The sequence below is a fragment of the Megalobrama amblycephala genome, linkage group LG10 (genome assembly GCF_018812025.1).
Source record: "Megalobrama amblycephala isolate DHTTF-2021 linkage group LG10, ASM1881202v1, whole genome shotgun sequence".
In the NCBI taxonomy this organism is placed as follows: domain Eukaryota; kingdom Metazoa; phylum Chordata; class Actinopteri; order Cypriniformes; family Xenocyprididae; genus Megalobrama; species Megalobrama amblycephala.
The window spans coordinates 999,807-1,020,622 of NC_063053.1; the positions used below are offsets into that span (position 1 = coordinate 999,807).

General features: G+C 38.8%; 1 protein-coding gene across 5 annotated transcripts in view; it reads right to left on the reverse strand.

The window, feature by feature from the left end:
* LOC125276421 (arginyl-tRNA--protein transferase 1) overlaps positions 1-20,816 on the reverse strand; it is a 128,800-nt gene that overhangs the window by 20,750 nt on the left and 87,234 nt on the right. For all 5 annotated transcript variants that reach the window (XM_048203867.1, XM_048203865.1, XM_048203866.1 and 2 more), the window contains one exon: positions 712-832. In XM_048203867.1, the coding sequence (XP_048059824.1) occupies positions 712-832 (121 nt within the window). The remainder of the gene's footprint in view (positions 1-711; positions 833-20,816) is intronic.

The window sequence follows — 20,816 nt, forward strand, 5'->3', positions numbered from 1 at the left end:
ATATTATTATAATTATTTATAATAATTACAATTTCCAGGGTGAAAAAAAAATTTAATTATATTTTGCTTACAGAAATAAATCCAATTTTAGACTTAAAATAAGATATAAAATTTTTAAAATTTAATTTAAAATCTGCAAATTTCATTCTGAAAAAAATGTTGCTTACAGGTATTTTAGAATTAAAATAGGATAATAAAATGATATAATAAAAACATCATGATAAAAAATATATATTATAATATATTAAAATAATATTTTAATGTATTCATTATTTACATATAAAATTTGAAACTTTCATTCCAAAATCAAAGGAAATCAATTATAATTAGTTTATTTTAGTCTTAAAATAGAACATAATAATGTTATAATAATAAGAATAATGTTTAAAAAATGAAGGACAGTTCTCATTACTGAAATTAAAATCATAAAAATATTAAAATAAATATACGCAAACAATATATTTTGGTATTTGTTGGATTGCCTGTATGCTGTTTTAATAAACTTACTGTTATTCAACGATGTTAAATCAAATGTGTTCAAGTCAAAAGGAAAAATAAAGTGTCCAGATGCAATACAGACAATTAGGTGTGCTTAACTGTCAATAAAACACCAAAAATGGTAAAAATAAATCTTTAAAAACAGCTGGACGTGTTCTTGTGAGATGCAAGATGGATTTGACTGGTTATGTGTTTTACAGTCTGAAGGCTAACCTGCTTGGGCGTTCTCGTTGAGACGAGAGTAGGCAGAGATCTCAAGGCGGGGAATGCATCTCTCGATGGGCACCCAAGCGTACGTTTCAGGGCACAGGAGGTCTGAAGGCCGGTACTGACCCTATAAATGCAAAAACAAGAAGAGGAAGAGTTCGGTCAGTGCATCGGTATGTCGAATGCTGTAGATTAGCGGGAAACCAGGAGAGAAAAAAGAGGGGAGAAACAGATGGCCTTGAGTTGCGTGTCTTTTAAGGGACTGCCGATAGTCACGCAGAGCCAAACAAATATACACACACCATTGTGACCGCAGTGTAAACAAGCAAACGCCTCGGTGCAGATCTCTGCACTTCTTCAAACACAACTGAGGCGAAGGCAAAAGTGCACGTACGTACGGACACGCACCCACACGCTAAAGCCCGCACGGATCATGTGGGTTTAGTTCAGTCTTTGGTCAAACGAGAAGCAGCCTTGCGAAAGTCCCACCATTACCAACAGGATTCATCTGTCATTATCCCGCGGTGGAAACTATGTGTCCTGTTTTTACTAGACGGACAGCATGGGAACGAGGGACCCTGTGGAACGTGTAAATAAAAGGCATTCTGTGGGGCAAGGCGAGGAGAGGTGGCGATATGTTCGAAGGGTAGTGAGGGAAAGGTTTTCACACTCGTGTTCATCGCTCTGTCATCTGCAGACTATACACAGAGCCCTAAAGAGTGAGGTGACTTATTCAGAGCAGTCCGATGACAAGCAAGCAAGGGTCACTGGATTTGAAGGCTTCGCTGAGCAACGAAAGAGCATTTGTTTGCTTTCGAGTCTGCAGACAGACATGTGCGCGTGTACAAAATTAAAGAAAAGAGAATAAAGAAAGCTCCAAGAATATGTAAAACACCACATAATTGTAAAAATATATAGCAGTAAACCTAGATGGATACATAATGAAAAACAGGATTTTTCTTTCAAAAGATTTGTGCAGGTATGTGGAGTTTAGTCAATCGCAAAGATCTTTTATATAGAACATATAAAGGCGACCTATAACGCCTCTTTCACAAGATGTAATATCAGTCTCTGGTGTCTCCAGAATGTGTGTGTGAAGTTTCAGCTCAAAATACCCCACAGATCATTTATTCATTTTTGTGTGTGTCCCTTTAAATGCAAATGAGCTCCGCTTTCCAGAAGAGGGCGGAGCTTTAACAGCTCAACAACAACAAAGCTGGAGAATCTCACGCAGCCAAAATGACGAAAGTGTTCAGCCTTACATTGTTCAAACCGGAGTCGACACTGATGGAGAGACTCAGGAAGAAGTTACAACTTTTAGACGTTTCTGAATGGTTAGTGGATAAATTGATGTAGTTGCTGTGGAGTTGATTCAACTCATCCACTAGCATGTGCCGTCATGTTCATCTTTTGTGTTGAATTGACCCTCGTTTGTGAAGCAGTCCGGCATAAAATGACGGCATTTACAAAAACATGCCCAACATGGCCCCGCCCCCTTTGTTGTGTGTTCTTGGGGGCGGGGTTTATGTAAATGTTAGGGTTTGTGATGTCACAAACCCAGGAAGAAGCTCGTTGTAGTTCCTAACAGCCGTTTTTTGTAGTCCTTAAAAAGCGATTTCTGTAAAAAAAAAATATCTGAGCGTCGTAACTTTGCAGATGTTGTTTATGCTCAAACAGCAACATTACACACTAACTAAAGTTAAAAATGTGAAAAACAGTCTAAGTTAAACAACCATTAAATGCGCAGTTTGATGCAAAGTCCATTTTTAGGGGAAACCAGGAAGTAGCTAGAACAAACGGATGATAAATTCAAATTAAAAACAAGAAAAACAGTCCAAAAAGTGCGTCTTGTTTTGCGTCACTTTTTATGATCTTAAGCCAGTTAAATAAATGCAGAAAAATAAATAAACACATGAATAAATTAGTGAATGAATGAATGGTAAGAGACAATGATCACACACCACACCTCACCTCTGCAGCAGGGCGTAATTGCATATATTTTTACTGATAAAAAAAGTATATAATAAAATTGCAAGCAAATTTGGTCATCATAATGTGGGTGATTTCACCACTGTGTTTTAAGGCTATTGGTCATCATTGGTGAACTGTTCTAAGATCTAAAATATGATGCATTCAGATGTTCAATTCATTATTAATCTATTTAACTTGTAATAAAATCTGCAAAATGGAAACAACTGTAAACTGACTACTAATGTTCAACTGTAGGGGAACGCAGGGATGAAGAAGTGTGCAGTAATGGCCAATGTCAGTAACTGCCCTCTGAACATCAATGCCTGTTCCAACAGGTCTGGAGCCATTGAGAAACAAACCTTTTCTCGGAATACGATGGGGAAAATGATTCTCAGACACTTTTGACAACCGTAGAAACAGAGTAGGAGCAAGTTCAGAGTTGCTTCATTTATTTTAGAAAACAACAAAAAACATTTAAACTCGTTTCAAATGTATATTTTTATGCATCTTGTATACATTTTACAGTATACCAACAGTTCTTGGCTCATTTTGACACCATTTGTGAATCTTTTTAACATTCATTAAATGAATCACCTCATAAGAATCAATGGAAATACGTAATATGCAATAGAAAGTCTTTTTCACGATACATGTGATACCTCATCATAATTCAGACTGCGAGCTCACATCTCAGGAAAAATATTTCTTTTACCGTGGCGCTGTAGAAACGCGGTAAGGAAACACTGTAGTTAGCACATATTTAAAGAAGCCCGTGATCTCGGGGGAGTCAGAACGGTTCATGCAGAAGACACTTGGATAAAGGTTGTCAAAGAGTTAAGACGAGAAAGAGAGAGAGACAGAGAGATGGAGTCTGGCTGGTCATTATCTCTGCGTCTGTTCCACTTCCCTGACGGCTCTGTTGGCCACGAGTCTCGAGGCTGATCTCACCGCCGCACCAAAGGCCTTCTCTCCTCATAGCCTGTCCCCAAACCACTCTCAAAGATTCAGTGTTTGCACGCAAAGATCGACATTTTTAAAGACACTCCAAAATGTAACCATTTTCTTGCTTTTTAAATCAGGGATGTGATTTTTCAAAATGATTACATGTCCGGATTTACTTAATAATACAGAACCGTTCAGGAACTGGAATTTAAAGGGGAACTATTATGCAAAAATCACTTCTGCATGGTGTTAGGCTATAAATGTGTGTTGGCAGTGTGTGTACACAACCACCCTATAGTGATAAAAATCCAGCCACTCCTTTTTTTTAATCCCCATAAATCATCAGCAGTGTCTGAGAACAAGCCGTTTCCAGATCTCTGGCAGTGTGACATCACATTAGCCACAGGTCCCGCCCACGAGTGTTGACAGACACTGCCGTTTGAACACAGAACCGCCCTGAGCGAGTTGTACACAGTCCGCCATTGAACGTCTCTCAAATGTTTTAGGTGTTCTGTAGCTGGATGGATTAATCCACATCCTCTCTCCATTTACTCCTGAAATCTGAGCCGCTTAAGACGAGATGGATTCATTTTGTTTTCGAAGAAAATGCTCCCTCAACTGTACCAAAATTCGTTTATGTCTGCATGAATCATTTCACACCGGACTGCTTTGTGAACGAATGTCAACACAAAGAGACAATACAGAACATACAGTCTCCAGAGTGATGCTGGATACGGCAGTAATGAAGGTGAGAGCACTTTATTACTGTTCATCGGAGTTGATTTACGGATATAAAGTTTATTAAGCACCACCTGAAAGGCATAAGGTCTGTATATATTCGTTTACTGTTAGTTGTAACGTGTGTTTCTGTGTAATTCGCTGTGTATGTTGATGATAATGCAAGTGAGAGAGAGAGTGTTTATGGATAATATTTTAATTCACACTTGCAGTGTTTTATTAAGCTCTTACAGAGATCTTCTAGAGTGAAAACGGACGCTTCATCTTTTGTGTGAAGTACAATAAACATCATTAAACTCATCTGTAAAGTTTTAGCCATCATTCGGATGGGGTACGGTACAACAGGCTTGTACTAATATAGTGGAAGAAGACAATATAAGTTATACCTGTAATTAAAATAAACTATACCTGTTCTATCTCCATGCAGCATATATTCACAGTTTGACATTATAGTGTGTCCTGACTGACTCCTGACACCGGAGAATCAGCTCTTGAAGCTCCGCCCTCTCAGGCCGGGAGCAGCAGCTCATTTGCATTTAAAGGGGCCGCACTGAAACGGCATGTTTTTGCTCAACCACTAAAAGTGGCAATTTTAACATGCTATAATAAATGATCTGTGGGGTATTTTGAGCTTCAAATACACACTCTGGGGACATCAGAGACTTATTTTACATCTTGTAAAATGGGGCATAATACGTAGCTTTAAGTAATTTTGAAGAAGAATAAATGGACAATGTTTGTACAATACTTTGTTCACTGCAAGTTTGCACTAGCAACTTAGACAAAGGAATAGTTCACAAATGTAAACAATAATTGTCATGAGATTCTGTCACTCTTTTCCTTGCAATTACAATGAATGAGAACTGGCGCATTCAAACTCCAAAAAGGATGTAAGTGAAGTAATGCACAATTAGTTCACAGAACTAGGGCAGATGTAGTCATATGGACTACTTTTATAATGCTTTTGTATTCTTTTTGAAGCTTGTCTACAGTCCCCATTAATTCTACAGAATATACTGTACCGTTCAAAAGTTTGAGTTTGGTCTCTTTTTTATTCTCTTATGCTCACCAAGGCTGCATTTATTTGATCAAAATTAAATTGTGAAACATTACAATTAAAAAAAAACTGTTTTCTATGTGAATATATAGTAAAGTGTAATTGCTCAGGAAACAATTCTGATCATCATCAATAGCTATGTTTCCATCTAAAGTTGCGAATTTAACATACACACAAAATGGGACTATCCAAAAACAGCACCAAAATGACCAAAAACAGCATTTCAGATGCTGTGCAAAAAGATCGGTCAGCTCAGAGGAATTTATTCAGTAAATGTATTTCCATTGTAGTTTATGTGCATATTTTCTTATTGGATAAAAAAAATGTATCCGACTCAAAGGAGCGCACAAGTTTTTTTATAGGGATGCACGATATATCGGCCACCATATCGGTATCGTCCGATATATGTTCAATTTTAATGTTATCGTTATCGGCCAGATAAGAAAATTTGGCCGATATATTAAAGCTGATAAATAATGGATTATTTCCTTCAGATGTGCACTGTTCACCATGATGGTTTTGAATTGCTTGAAATATGACTGAAAATCACTTCAAAAAGGAAAATACAGTAAGTGCAACATGTGCAGCGCAAGTCTGTCAGATAAACTACATATCATAATGAGAACATTATAATTGTGTGTTTGGGATATGGCTTATAATGGTGAGACTTTTGTTTTTGTAATCAGGCTCTCAAAAATTATATAAAAATCGGTTATCGGCTTTCAAATATAAAGGATTATCGGTATCGGATTGCGAATTTAACTTGTGCACAAATTGGGAATATCCAAAAACAGCATTTCAGATGTTGTGCAAAAAGATTGGTCAGCTGGTTTACCCAGTTATAGGAATTTATTCAGTAAATGTGTTTCCATTGTAGTTTATGCGCATGTTTTCTTATCGGATAAAATTTTTTATCCGACTCAAAAGAGCACAAAAGATTTTTATAGGGATGCACGATATATCAGCCACCATATCGGTATCGTTCCGATATATGTTATTTTTAATGTTAGCGCTATCAGCCCGATAAGAAAATTTGGCAGATATATTAACGACTTTTGTTTTTGTAATCAAAGATTATATAAAAATTGGTTATTGGCTTTCAAATATAAAGAATTATCGGTTATCGGTATCAGCCAAAATGTTCATATCAGTGCATCTCTAGTTTTTTTTATGCACATTTTTAGAATTTATAAGCATCTTTGCATTTCCATACAAATTTTTTTTAATGCGATATGCATAAAAAAAGTGGACTGAAACATAGCTAGTGTTGAAAACAGTTGTGCTGCTTCTAATTTTTTGTGGAAACTGTGATATATTTATTCAAGATTTTTAATGAATAGAATATTTCAAACATTTATTTGAAATTAACATTTTTTGTAACAATATAAATCATTATATAGCAATCATTTTAATGAATCCTTCCTGAATAAAAGTATTAATTTCTTTCAAAAACCCAAACTTTTGAATGTTAGTGTAGTGCATTTCTTCCCAACATGAGGCTGAGTAAATATATGCTGATTTTCAATTTGCAGTGCAGTGTTTCTATAAACACATACTTTGGATTCAGTTTTTCTGTGAGCAGTGTCACATCTGTTCTTCTGCATATATACCACAAAAAGAAGAATGAATCACACTTAAGAGTTGAATGTTGATCTAATGCTTTTATTGCATCAGATATTCTGTGGAACAATGCAGATGTTTCATAAACCACTAACAGAACTGTAAAGAAATTGTCATGAAATCTATGTTAAACCTATTCTTGTTATCTCCTGGTAAACTGATCTATCTGACGCCTGTATCTAAAATGATAGCAGAGGGTATAATGGGATGCTGAAGACTAAAAAACAACTAAAAAAGCCAAATGAGCAAAAACTAACCACGTGGAGCATGCATTTTCCCCTTTGCATCCATAAATCTGTCAGTTCCGCTAGCTCAGCAAAGGGCTATCAGAGGAGGATGTGATAGCACAGGCTGAAGGCCAGGTAAGAAGAAAAAAACGGCAAGAAACGACATGTTCTCCGTCCCGCTCTTTCCAGCTGATCCAAAGCCACTTTTGTCTTCTGCCGAGGCAGGATGTGGTTAAGAGTCTGAGGGTACGAGCTCTGATCCAACATCAGTTCATAAGCACAGAGGGGGGGAAAAGTCAAGTGAACTATGACGGCTGAAAGGACAAATTGAAACCAGTTTAATCCGTGTGTTTCAGTCTGCACTTCTCACTCCCCCGTGTTTGTTTAAAAGAATGGCACGATGAACACAGCACTATCCGTCTTCAAGTCCTCCTGCCAACCTGCTTTCACACGACAATGAAGGTAATGTTGACAGACGGCCCGCACTCGCTAAGGCTCATTGACATCACCATAGTGAGGAATACAGAGGATAAAGAAAAGAAAACAAGAACTGTTTGAGAAGCACCTTTCGTCATGTTGCATGAATAGCCGTTTTAAAAAAATACACAATAATAAATCAAAGATGAAATCAGAAAGTTCCAAAAACATACAAATGGATGTGGCAATGACAGATGCAACGTCATGGAGGACTGGATTAGATCAAAACATGCAAGATGGAGAAGAAACATGGACATGCAGGTATGCTTGGGTTTAATTTAGGGATGCACTATATATATTTTCCCATATTTTTATTGAAAATTATAATTTTTTGATGGGACTTTTTATCACTGTATTGCATTTTACTGTGAAGTTCGAGTTGCTCAAGAGATGCTACAATAAATTCTGATTTAATTCCTGAATTAAATTTTAATTGAGAAAGCAAGGAAGCAAAGGAAGTAGAGTTTAAATAACCTGAAATTCATATAAGTATACTGTGATAAAGTATGTTTAGCTGGTAAAGGAATGTCTGTCAAGACAAATTTGGCTTGATAGAGCATAGTTTGAAAGTATTAAAGGTGCCCAAGAATGCTTTTTCACAAGATGTAATATAAGTCTAAGGTGTCCCCTGAATGTGTCTGTGAAGTTTCAGCTCAAAATACCCCATAGACTTTTTTTAATTAATTTTTTTAACTGCCTATTTTGGGGCATCATTAACTATAAACTGATTCTGGCAGTGCGCCACCCCTTTAATTCGCGTGCTCCCTGCCACACGAGCTCTCGAATATATTACAGTGCATTTACAAAGTTCACACAGCTAATATAACCCTCAAATGGATCTTTACAAGATGTTCGTCATGCATACTGCATGCATGCTTCGAATTACGTGAGTAAAGTATTTATTTTGATGTTTACGTTTGATTCTGAATGAGTTTGATAGTGCTCCGTGGCTAAAGCTAACATTACACACTGTTGGAGAGATTTATAAAGAATGAAGTTGTGTTTATGAATTATACAGACTGCAAGTGTTTAATAATGAAAATAGCGACGGCTCTTGTCTCCGTGAATACAGTAAGAAACGATGGTAACTTTAACCACATTTAACAGTACATTAGCAACATGCTAACGAAACATTTAGAAAGACAGTTTACAAATATCACTAAAAATATCATGATATCATGGATCATGTCAGTTATTATTGCTCCATCTGCCATTTTTTGCTGTTGTTCTTGCTTGCTTACCTTGTCTGTGCACAGATCCAGACGTTAATACTGCCTTTCCTTGTCTAATGCCTTGAACATGGGCTGGCATATGCAAATATTGGGGGCGTACATATTAATGATCCCGACTGTTTTACGTAACAGTCGGTGTTATGTTGAGATCCGCGTGTTTTCCGGAAGTCATTTAAACAAATGAGATTTGTATAAGGAGGAGGAAACAATGGGGTTTGAAACTCACTGTATGTCATTTCCATGTACTGAACTCTTGTTATTCAACTATGCCAAGATAAATTCAAATTTTGATTCTAGGGCACCTTTAAAAAAAGTATAAGAAAATCCTCAAACCAACCCAATAGCAAAATGTATGGATTTAAAATATGGCCACCAAACATGAAAAGAATTATCGACTATTGGTAAAGTCTGTATTATTTTTATATCTATGCATCTATAATCTATGATAAAGGATGAATTAACTGTAATATAATGTCAGTTTTGTGTCTTCTATGAGAGGGTCTTGTGGAAAACAACTCATTTTCACTTGCTCTAAAAACCTCCAGCCCTCCGGCTGGGGCTCGCCACAGGCTCCATACCTGAGTTTTATTAGAGAAGCAATTAATCAGGGGCATAAATCCTCAACTTCACTGCTGGCTAGGAATCTCTGTGAAAGACAACACCTCAACTCTCGCTGTGGGGAGTGAAGATGTCTACACAAGCTGATCTGGGGAGAGATCTCTTTACCTTAAAGATTAGATCACTTCAGAATTAAAATTTCCTGATCTCCACGTCATCCAAGATGTTTATGTCTTTCTTTCTTCAGGCAAAAAGAAATTATTCCTCAAACATGAGCATCTTGGATGACATGGGTGTGAGTTTATTATCAGGAAATTTTAATATAATATATAAATAAATCTGGTAGTGTAAATCCGTCACTGTCAGTTTGTCACTCACAAGATGTAGTTGAACCCACAAGTCAAATACAGATCGAACCACAAACTGGGTCCTTAAGGCCTTTGTGGGCCACCGAGGGAACTAAACCCTCCCACTGAGAGCCGAGGGGGTCTGAACAGAGGTGGGATGTCGGCTTTTCACCATTCCCTAGGATTTCATGCACATCTGGGGTCTATTTCCTCTGTAGAGGTCCATTTCATTTTTTAGAAGCATTCATAGTCACCTACAGGGTGAAAAGACAATGATTGAAACTAGATACGGTATTTTTCTGAAGAAAATGTAAGTGGTGCAAAAGTCACAATGTTAGGGTGTCTGAACAAACCCCTAACCCAGAGTATGAGCGATAGTAACAGTGGTACACAGTAAAAAATAAAATAAATGTGTGCACTGCAGTCATGAATTCCAACTGCAACCTGTCTAAACATTTACCATGCTGTTCACAGTCCCTCCCGCTCCATAGTCCCGAACAATGCCTGGCCTATCCCTTCTGACATAATGGCAAACACACACAGGAACAAGGACAGGTCTGTGCATTGACAGACACAAGTGCACACTTGCTTTCACCCACCGGTATCTTATCTTGGCTTTGAGATACACACAGAGAGCAAACACAGTTGCCATGTTGTGTCTATTGTTTAAATGGTAGGTTACACACACTGTTGACAAGTACAGCTGAAATAGAGTCACAGAGTGCTGAAGAGGCGGAATTGAGATCAGGTGTCGAAGCCTACGGCTCTATGCAAGTATGCAAGTAGACACGATTGCAAGCATGTGGTTTTGCATTACTGCCAGAGGGGGCGATAGAGTTACTATCAAATGTCTGTGCAATTAACCCATATCTAACTATTCTGGGAGCTTCTATAAACATGCAAATGGTTTGCGATAATGTCTGCTATAGTTATATTCGTCCCAAAATCAACTGGTTTTTGAATGGGTTTTTGGTCACATGCCTGAAATAAGGTGTGACATTTCATTCTACAACATAAAATTCATGCTTGGCGGGACATTAAACGTCATGATGATCAGGTACACTTGTCTACTCACTAATCCAATTTTACAGCCGTGTTGAGTTTATAATCTTATTCTTGCAAACTATTCTAACTCAAAACTACCACTTTAGTTTCTGGAAGATTAATGGTGTAGATGTTTAATTTGGTGAGGAAAACATTCCAGGATTTTTCTCCATATAGAGGACTTCACTGGGGTTCAACGGGTTGAAGGTCCAAATGTCAGTTTCAGTGCAGCTTCAAAGAGCTCTACATGATCCCAGACGAGGAATAAGAGTCTCATCTAGAGAAACCATCGGACATTTTCTAAAAAAATAATAAAAATTATATATTTTTTAACCACAAATTACATAATCATGTTGGAAAGTGGTTTTCCTTTCCATTAATGTTTGGATAACACATCTATGTTTCCTTAGATTAAAAATAACGACTAGTGCAGTAGCTGCGATGTACTTAAACCTACTAACATGAGTTACCATGATTTTTGGAACGACTTATCGCAAGAGGAAAATATTACGTTTTAGCTGCATAACATCAGTTAATGGAAATTACGTCATTTTGCAATAGTTTTTTATCGACATTTAGAAAATATTACAAAAGTTTTGCACAAATCTGTAATAGAAGCCCGGCTTTAAAATGTATCTAGGACTAAAAAAGGGGCTGACCTGGACTAAGACGAAGGTCAGTTAGTCAGCTAGTGCATATATACAGAAAGAAAACCCTTTTATTTTTCCTCAAACTGACCCTCTATTCACTATCTCTGCCTCATCTCAACTTTCTCTGGCATTCACGAACGCTGCACAGATGGCAAGACCGCCCTGCAAGAGCTGACATCAGGGCAGACGCTGCTGAATGACACGTGTAAACATGCACTCGCACAAACAGCGGTCGGATGAGGCTTTATAAATGGCGAGAGGAGAGGTGCTCTCTGACAGACGTGTGTAAATAAAGAATCCCTCCCTCTCTTTGCATACTAAAGTATGGCATGCATACAGAGCACCACACACCGGCCGACGGTCCTCAGGAGAGCATCAAACCACACTCAAAATTCAGATATTTACACAAACCTGCAGTTTAAACACACAGAGTTGGGCGAGTCGTTTCGCCTCACTCGACACATTACCAAGGGACAGAAGTCAAATAAATACAGCGTCCCGACTGCTAACTAATGCCTCCACAGACATACACACACACACACAAACACACTTGTAGTGCCTGGCCAAACTGCGTATCAGGGGTTCGTGGATGACAGCTTAATGATGGGAAAATATTTTTACAGGATCACGTTTCGGAGGGCAGCGTTTTACAGGCTCAGCCTCCTGAGTCTCATTTTATCTCTCTATCTCTCCTGGCGTTTATTGGCGGGTGGCTTAAGCGCTGCGGTCTTACAGCCTTAACACTCACCTTCCTTAAGTGCTTTTCACTCCAGACATCTTTGATCCAGCTTACTAGACGCACGCCCAAAAAAAAAGCTCGTATGGAAATCAGCCCCACATTTGTGCCACGTTTTTACCTACAACAACTGCAAAGGAGTTTACAATCTGACAGGAATTTGGTGGTAAAAACATACGATCTAAAAAACCTTGGGTTATTTTTTCTAACCAATTCATGGGTTGAGCCTTTTAGGTCATTTTTTTGGTTATTTTTCCAGAGTTTGGAAAGTGTTTGTGTTACCCAGATCCCAGGTCAGACGTAACAACCCAGTGTTTGGGTGGTTTTTGTGTTACCCAGATCCTGGTTCAGATGTAACAACCCAGTGTTTGGGTAGTTTTTGTGTTACCCAGATCCTGGTTCAGATGTAACAACCCAGTGTTTGGGTAGTTTTTGTGTTACCCAGATCCTGGTTCAGATGTAACAACCCAGCGTTTGGGTAGTTTTTGTGTTACCCAGATCCTGGGTCAGATGTAACAACCCAGTGTTACGGTAGTTTTTGTGTTACCCAGCTCTAGGGTCAGATGTAACAACCCAGTGTTTGGGTAGTTTTTGTGTTACCCAGCTCTAGGGTCAGACGTAACAACCCAGTGTTACGGTAGTTTTTGTGTTACCCAGATCCTGGTTCAGATGTAACAACCCAGTGTTACGGTAGTTTTTGTGTTACCCAGATCCTGGTTCAGATGTAACAACCCAGTGTTACGGTAGTTTTTGTGTCACCCAGATCCTGGTTCAGATGTAACAACACAGTGTTACGGTAGTTTTTGTGTCACCCAGATCCTGGTTCAGATGTAACAACCCAGTGTTACGGTAGTTTTTGTGTCACCCAGATCCTGGTTCAGATGTAACAACACAGTATTACGGTAGTTTTTGTGTCACCCAGATCCTGGTTCAGATGTAACAACACAGTGTTACGGTAGTTTTTGTGTCACCCAGATCCTGGTTCAGATGTAACAACACAGTGTTACGGTAGTTTTTGTGTTACCCAGATCCTGGTTCAGATGTAACAACCCAGTGTTACGGTAGTTTTTGTGTCACCCAGATCCTGGTTCAGATGTAACAACACAGTGTTACGGTAGTTTTTGTGTCACCCAGATCCTGGGTCAGACGTAACAACCCAGCGTTTGGGTATTTTTTGTGTTACCCAGATCCTGGGTCAGATGTAACAACCCAGTGTTACGGTAGTTTTTGTGTCACCCAGATCCTGGGTCAGACGTAACAACCCAGCGTTTGGGTATTTTTTGTGTTACCCAGATCCTGGGTCAGATGTAACAACCCAGTGTTACGGTAGTTTTTGTGTCACCCAGATCCTGGTTCAGATGTAACAACACAGTGTTACGGTAGTTTTTGTGTCACCCAGATCCTGGGTCAGACGTAACAACCCAGCGTTTGGGTATTTTTTGTGTTACCCAGATCCTGGTTCAGATGTAACAACACAGTGTTACGGTAGTTTTTGTGTCACCCAGATCCTGGGTCAGACGTAACAACCCAGCGTTTGGGTATTTTTTGTGTTACCCAGATCCTGGGTCAGATGTAACAACCCAGTGTTACGGTAGTTTTTGTGTCACCCAGATTCTGGGTCAGACGTAACAACCCAGCGTTTGGGTAGTTTTTGTGTTACCCTGATCCTGGGTCAGACGTAACAACCCAGTGTTTGGGTAGTTTTTGTGTTACCCAGATCCTGGGTCAGATGTAACAACCCAGTGTTACGGTAGTTTTTGTGTCACCCAGATTCTGGGTCAGACGTAACAACCCAGCGTTTGGGTAGTTTTTGTGTTACCCTGATCCTGGGTCAGACGTAACAACCCAGTGTTTGGGTAGTTTTTGTGTCACCCAGATCCTGGTTCAGATGTAACAACACAGTGTTACGGTAGTTTTTGTGTCACCCAGATCCTGGGTCAGACGTAACAACCCAGTGTTTGGGTAGTTTTTGTGTTACCCTGATCCTGGGTCAGACGTAACAACCCAGTGTTTGGGTAGTTTTTGTGTCACCCAGATCCTGGTTCAGATGTAACAACCCAGTGTTACGGTAGTTTTTGTGTCACCCAGATCCTGGTTCAGATGTAACAACACAGTGTTACGGTAGTTTTTGTGTCACCCAGATCCTGGTTCAGATGTAACAACACAGTGTTACGGTAGTTTTTGTGTCACCCAGATCCTGGGACAGACGTAACAACCCAGCGTTTGGGTATTTTTTGTGTTACCCAGATCCTGGGTCAGATGTAACAACCCAGTGTTACGGTAGTTTTTGTGTCACCCAGATTCTGGGTCAGACGTAACAACCCAGCGTTTGGGTAGTTTTTGTGTTACCCTGATCCTGGGTCAGACGTAACAACCCAGTGTTTGGGTAGTTTTTGTGTCACCCAGATCCTGGTTCAGATGTAACAACACAGTGTTACAGTAGTTTTTGTGTCACCCAGATCCTGGGTCAGACGTAACAACCCAGTGTTTGGGTAGTTTTTGTGTTACCCTGATCCTGGGTCAGACGTAACAACCCAGTGTTTGGGTAGTTTTTGTGTCACCCAGATCCTGGTTCAGATGTAACAACCCAGTGTTACGGTATTTTTTGTGTTACCCTGATCCTGGGTCAGATGTAACAACCCAGTGTTACGGTAGTTTTTGTGTCACCCAGATTCTGGGTCAGACGTAACAACCCAGCGTTTGGGTATTTTTTGTGTTACCCAGATCCTGGGTCAGATGTAACAACCCAGTGTTACGGTAGTTTTTGTGTCACCCAGATTCTGGGTCAGATGTAACAACACAGTGTTACGGTAGTTTTTGTGTCACCCAGATCCTGGGTCAGACGTAACAACCCAGTGTTTGGGTAGTTTTTGTGTTACCCTGATCCTGGGTCAGACGTAACAACCCAGTGTTACGGTAGTTTTTGTGTCACCCAGATCCTGGGTCAGACGTAACAACCCAGTGTTTGGGTAGTTTTTGTGTTACCCTGATCCTGGGTCAGACGTAACAACCCAGTGTTACGGTAGTTTTGGTGTTACCCTGATCCTGGTTCAGACGTAACAACCCAGTGTTTGGGTAGTTTTTGTGTCACCCAGATCCTGGTTCAGATGTAACAACACAGTGTTACGGTAGTTTTTGTGTCACCCAGATTCTGGGTCAGACGTAACAACCCAGTGTTTGGGTAGTTTTTGTGTCACCCAGATCCTGGTTCAGATGTAACAACCCAGTGTTACGGTAGTTTTTGTGTCACCCAGATCCTGGTTCAGATGTAACAACACAGTGTTACGGTAGTTTTTGTGTCACCCAGATCCTGGTTCAGATGTAACAACACAGTGTTACGGTAGTTTTTGTGTCACCCAGATCCTGGTTCAGATGTAACAACACAGTGTTACGGTAGTTTTTGTGTCACCCAGATCCTGGTTCAGATGTAACAACACAGTGTTACGGTAGTTTTTGTGTCACCCAGATCCTGGGTCAGATGTAACAACACAGTGTTACGGTAGTTTTTGTGTCACCCAGATCCTGGGTCAGACGTAACAACCCAGTGTTTGGGTAGTTTTTGTGTCACCCAGATCCTGGTTCAGATGTAACAACCCAGTGTTACAGTAGTTTTTGTGTTACCCAGATCCTGGTTCAGATGTAACAACCCAGTGTTACGGTAGTTTTTGTGTCACCCAGATCCTGGTTCAGATGTAACAACACAGTGTTACGGTAGTTTTTGTGTCACCCAGATCCTGGTTCAGATGTAACAACACAGTGTTACGGTAGTTTTTGTGTCACCCAGATCCTGGGTCAGACGTAACAACCCAGTGTTTGGGTAGTTTTTGTGTTACCCTGATCCTGGGTCAGACGTAACAACCCAGTGTTTGGGTAGTTTTTGTGTCACCCAGATCCTGGTTCAGATGTAACAACCCAGTGTTACGGTAGTTTTTGTGTCACCCAGATCCTGGGTCAGACGTAACAACCCAGTGTTACGGTAGTTTTTGTGTCACCCAGATCCTGGTTCAGATGTAACAACCCAGTGTTACGGTAGTTTTTGTGTCACCCAGATCCTGGTTCAGATGTAACAACACAGTGTTACGGTAGTTTTTGTGTCACCCAGATCCTGGGTCAGACGTAACAACCCAGTGTTTGGGTATTTTTTGTGTCACCCAGATCCTGGGTCAGATGTAACAACCCAGTGTTACGGTAGTTTTTGTGTCACCCAGATTCTGGGTCAGACGTAACAACCCAGCGTTTGGGTAGTTTTTGTGTTACCCTGATCCTGGGTCAGACGTAACAACCCAGTGTTTGGGTAGTTTTTGAATCAACCCATTATGCGGAGTTAAATAAACAACCCAATTTGCTGGGTAAAATTAATCCAACATGTGTTCTGTCCTGTATTTACCCAGCCCTTGTGTTGAAAACAACCCAAATTCCCAACAAACAACCCAAAGTTGTTTTTTAGAGTGTAGCAAATGTTGCATATCGTTTTATACACAAATATTTTAAACTTAACAAGCCATTATAATACAAAACCACTAATATTCTCCAACAGAAAAAAGAACAGATTTGTACATTTTCTAAAGAAAATGTGATGTTAGTTTTCTGAAAGAAGTTTCTTATGCTCACACCAAGGCTATATTTATTTGAACAAAAATAAGTTAGAGTTATAAGTTATACTCCAGTCTTCAGTGTCACATGATCCTTCAGAAATCATTCTAATATGATTTGCTGCTCAAGAAACATTTATGATTATTATCAATGTTGAAAACAGTTGTGCTACATAATATCTTTGTGGGAACCGTGATAATTTTTTTTCAGGATTCTTTGATGAATAGAAAGTTCAAAAGAACATTTATTTGAAATAGATTTCTTAAATATATTTCTTAAAGATAATTTCTTACTGACACCAAACTTTTGAACAGTAAAGTAATACAGTGAAAAACAAACAAACATAGAAAACACATCAGAAAGTGATGATATACAAAATGTCATGTGCAAAACAAATCTCATGTTTAATTTCAATACTCCAACAGCCCATAAGTCTTGTTTGCTCATTGTTCCATGCTCTATATATCAAAGTGTGCTATATGTTATAAGCACTGGAGGCCCTGTCACCTCAGACAAAGTGGCTGAATCCAAGGCTCTGAAAATAAACCGAGGGCGAGTTAATGGCAAGGCAAACACAGTGCGCTGGCAGCTGGGCCGCTCTGGCTATTTTCACCCTGACATCAGATCTAAACTCTCATTTTCCAGCCCTGTGACCTTCACACCTCCCTCACTGAACCCCCTTCCCCCGCCATCTATCGTTTCTCTCTTTCACTGCCGAGACTAAATCGTCTGACCCGACCTATCAACTCTGACCCCGGAGGTCTGTCGTCATGTCAGCGCTCCTGATGGGGGGGAGCAGGGGTAAGTGCGCTGAACCAGGGCCTCAATGTAAACACATAAAACACGTCGCCTCTATTACCACACTGTGTCAACATGCTAAACGAATGGACATCATTAATTATTTAGGGATGCACAATATATAAATATGACTAGGCTTGTTGCAGTTATCTGAGAAAACACAATCACTGTGCAATTTCATATTGTCATCCAAATAAGTCAATTTAAGCAAATGCTATGTCCATTTTAATGTCTTTCCATTGTGAACTCTCATCCATCTCATCGACCCACATCACAGACCCACAAACCACACAAAGAGCAGCTACTGCTGAATTCGTGCCGCGCTCCTGCCAAAGCATAAACAAGGCTTATTGTGCGCTAAAAATGCAAAGCTCCCTTGTTTTATATTACTATAAAATAATATTCAGGTTGGCTGGGGTCTTAAAAAAACAGTCAAAGTGGACTAAGACCAAAAAGAGAAATATATTAAGCTCTTGTAAATATTTTAGTAACTAAAATAACATTATTCATGTCATACTACCCTTGTGCAATATTTGTTTACAAAACCTTAAGGGAAATCAAACATCCACTCAAAATGAACTTCTTAAGACTTGTTGAGTTGCATGACTTTTTTTGGGTCATTGATGAATAAGGTTTTTAAAAGTGTAAAAAAAAAAAAAATTTGAGATATAATTAATTTTGAAGTTTTATTAAGTGTTAACAATGAGATTACGTGGTTTTTATAATCAATTAACACTGATTTTGTCATTTTTTACAAGATTGACAAAACGTGTCACCAATAAAGTCATTCGGTTTAACCAAAATTTCGGTTTTACTGAATGATGATATTTTCAATCAATGCTAACAGGCTGATATTTAGCTAGCTAACAAAAGGACAATCAAACATTTTATATTTAGCACAAGTTTTTAAAATATTCCAACATTTTCCATGTTTTATAGCGGTTGCACCGAATGACCTGATGTTTCGGGACATGCGTATGATCAAGAGAAAACATGAATTTATCAAATAGTTAAGAGAGAGTTAGTGACTTTGCTTCATGACCATGTGGTCCTTTGAAGGTGTCTGAATGATGTCACATCCTGTCACATGATATTGATCCAAAATGGTCCCTTTATATTGGTTACTCCGAATGACATCGGACATGAAATTCATTTTTCCGGACATTCTTTCTCATAACAAAGCAATGACTTCTACACATAATTGTAACACAATTTTGCACTATGTTGATATATGATGTTATAAAATCATGCCAGAATAAAATATATACATTTATTACATTTTAAGATATTTTAATCACAAATGAACAGTTGGACGGTTAAACCGAATGACTTTTTGACACTTCAAAATCTTTAAAATACCTTTATATGAAGCAAAATATAATTAAAACCTTTTGGATTCAATAAAAGAGATCTAGTTGTACTACCTTACATACTTTGGATGTCATATCTTTGTTCTTTATTATTATTATTATTATTATTAAGGCCTTTGGACAAAAAAATTAATGTTTGATTGTCCTTTTGCTAGCTAGCTTGATATCAGCCTGTTAGCATTGTTTGAAAATATTCAGTATAACCAAAAGTGTAATTCGGTAAAATTAAACTGAATGACGTTTTTGGGACAAATTTTGTCCATCTTGTAAAAAAAAATGACAAAATCAGTGTTAATTGATTATAAAAACCACATAATCTCATTGTTAACACTTAATAAAACTTCAAAATTAAACATATTTCCATTTTTTTTTTTTACACTTTTAAAAACCTTCGTCAATGACCGAATATATAGTATTTATTCCTGTGATCAAAGCTGAATTTTCAGCATCATTACTCCAGTCTTCAGTGTCACATGATCCTTCAGAAATCATTCTAATATGATGATTTGATGCTCAAGAAACATTTATGATTATTATCAATGTTGAAAACAGTTTCAGATTTTTTGCATTTTATTTTTCAGCATTCTTTGATAAACAGAAAGTTTAAAAGAACAGCATTTATTTAAAATAGAAACATTAGAAATGTCTTTACGGTCTGATTTAACGCATTCTTGCTGAATAAAAGTAAAGTAAAGTAAAGTTCAGTGTACGTTGAAAATAATTTTATACAAAATCACAAGCAACATTTAAAAACAGATCAGCTAGAGAACACAGCCACGGCACAAAGATCAGCACAGAGTTTGCTAGATGAGGGAGTATTTTTTTACCAATTGGAACAAGACCCTCGTGCTGGCTTACACTGATGTCCAAACTTACACCGTACAGAAGGGAGAGAGAAAAGAGAAGAAACAAACCCCAATTCAAACAAACTTTTCCCTCATACGCCTCGCTGTTGGTGGTCTCAGCTGAACCAAATCAAAAAGCAACTTCTGTCAGGTTGGCAGCCAACGGTGGACTTGAGGAAGGGTGAAAATCAGGCGAAGAGAGAGAGCGTTACTGAGGAACTGAGAGGTAAAAAAGGCGCTCGAGGTGGTTTGGTGCTGTAATAGAGCTCATGAACAGCATTTTAATGTTAAATTAGTGCAGTATAACAGGAATTCTTCACCCAAAAATAAGCTTCTGCTTTTTGGATCCGTTTAATGATCTCCATGCAAAAATAACAGCATATGGGTTTTGGGGGGACAATAAAAGGAGCTAGAACATTGGCGGTTTGCTACAGCTTACCTACCATAGATCATCTATTTTGACATTTCAGTCCTACACTAACAAGATCACACTCGCAGAAGCCTGTGGAAATGAATTTGGACAGGCAGTGAGACCCTGACGCTGGAATCTTTCGGTCTTTGCCCTGTCCTGACATGCACCACAATCACAAATCCAATCTCAACAGCACCTAACGAAAGTGAGGACCACATTTAAACGGCTAGCTGACAGTTCCACAGCGCCGTGGCGTATTAATGAAAGAAAAACAAGAGAAAGAGATTACGCTGCAGAACACAGCGCGCTTCAAAGGCGCTTTGATGAGGAGAAAAAAGGAGAAAGGGCAGAACGTGCCAAACTAAATGTGTGGTAATTGTTTATCTTTCTCTCAGACCACTTTCTTTCATTTCAAGCCCTCATTTCCTATCGTTTCATTTAGCGCTTCATGCTGGCGTGATGGTGTGGTTTATGGGACGGGCACAGAGACGGTA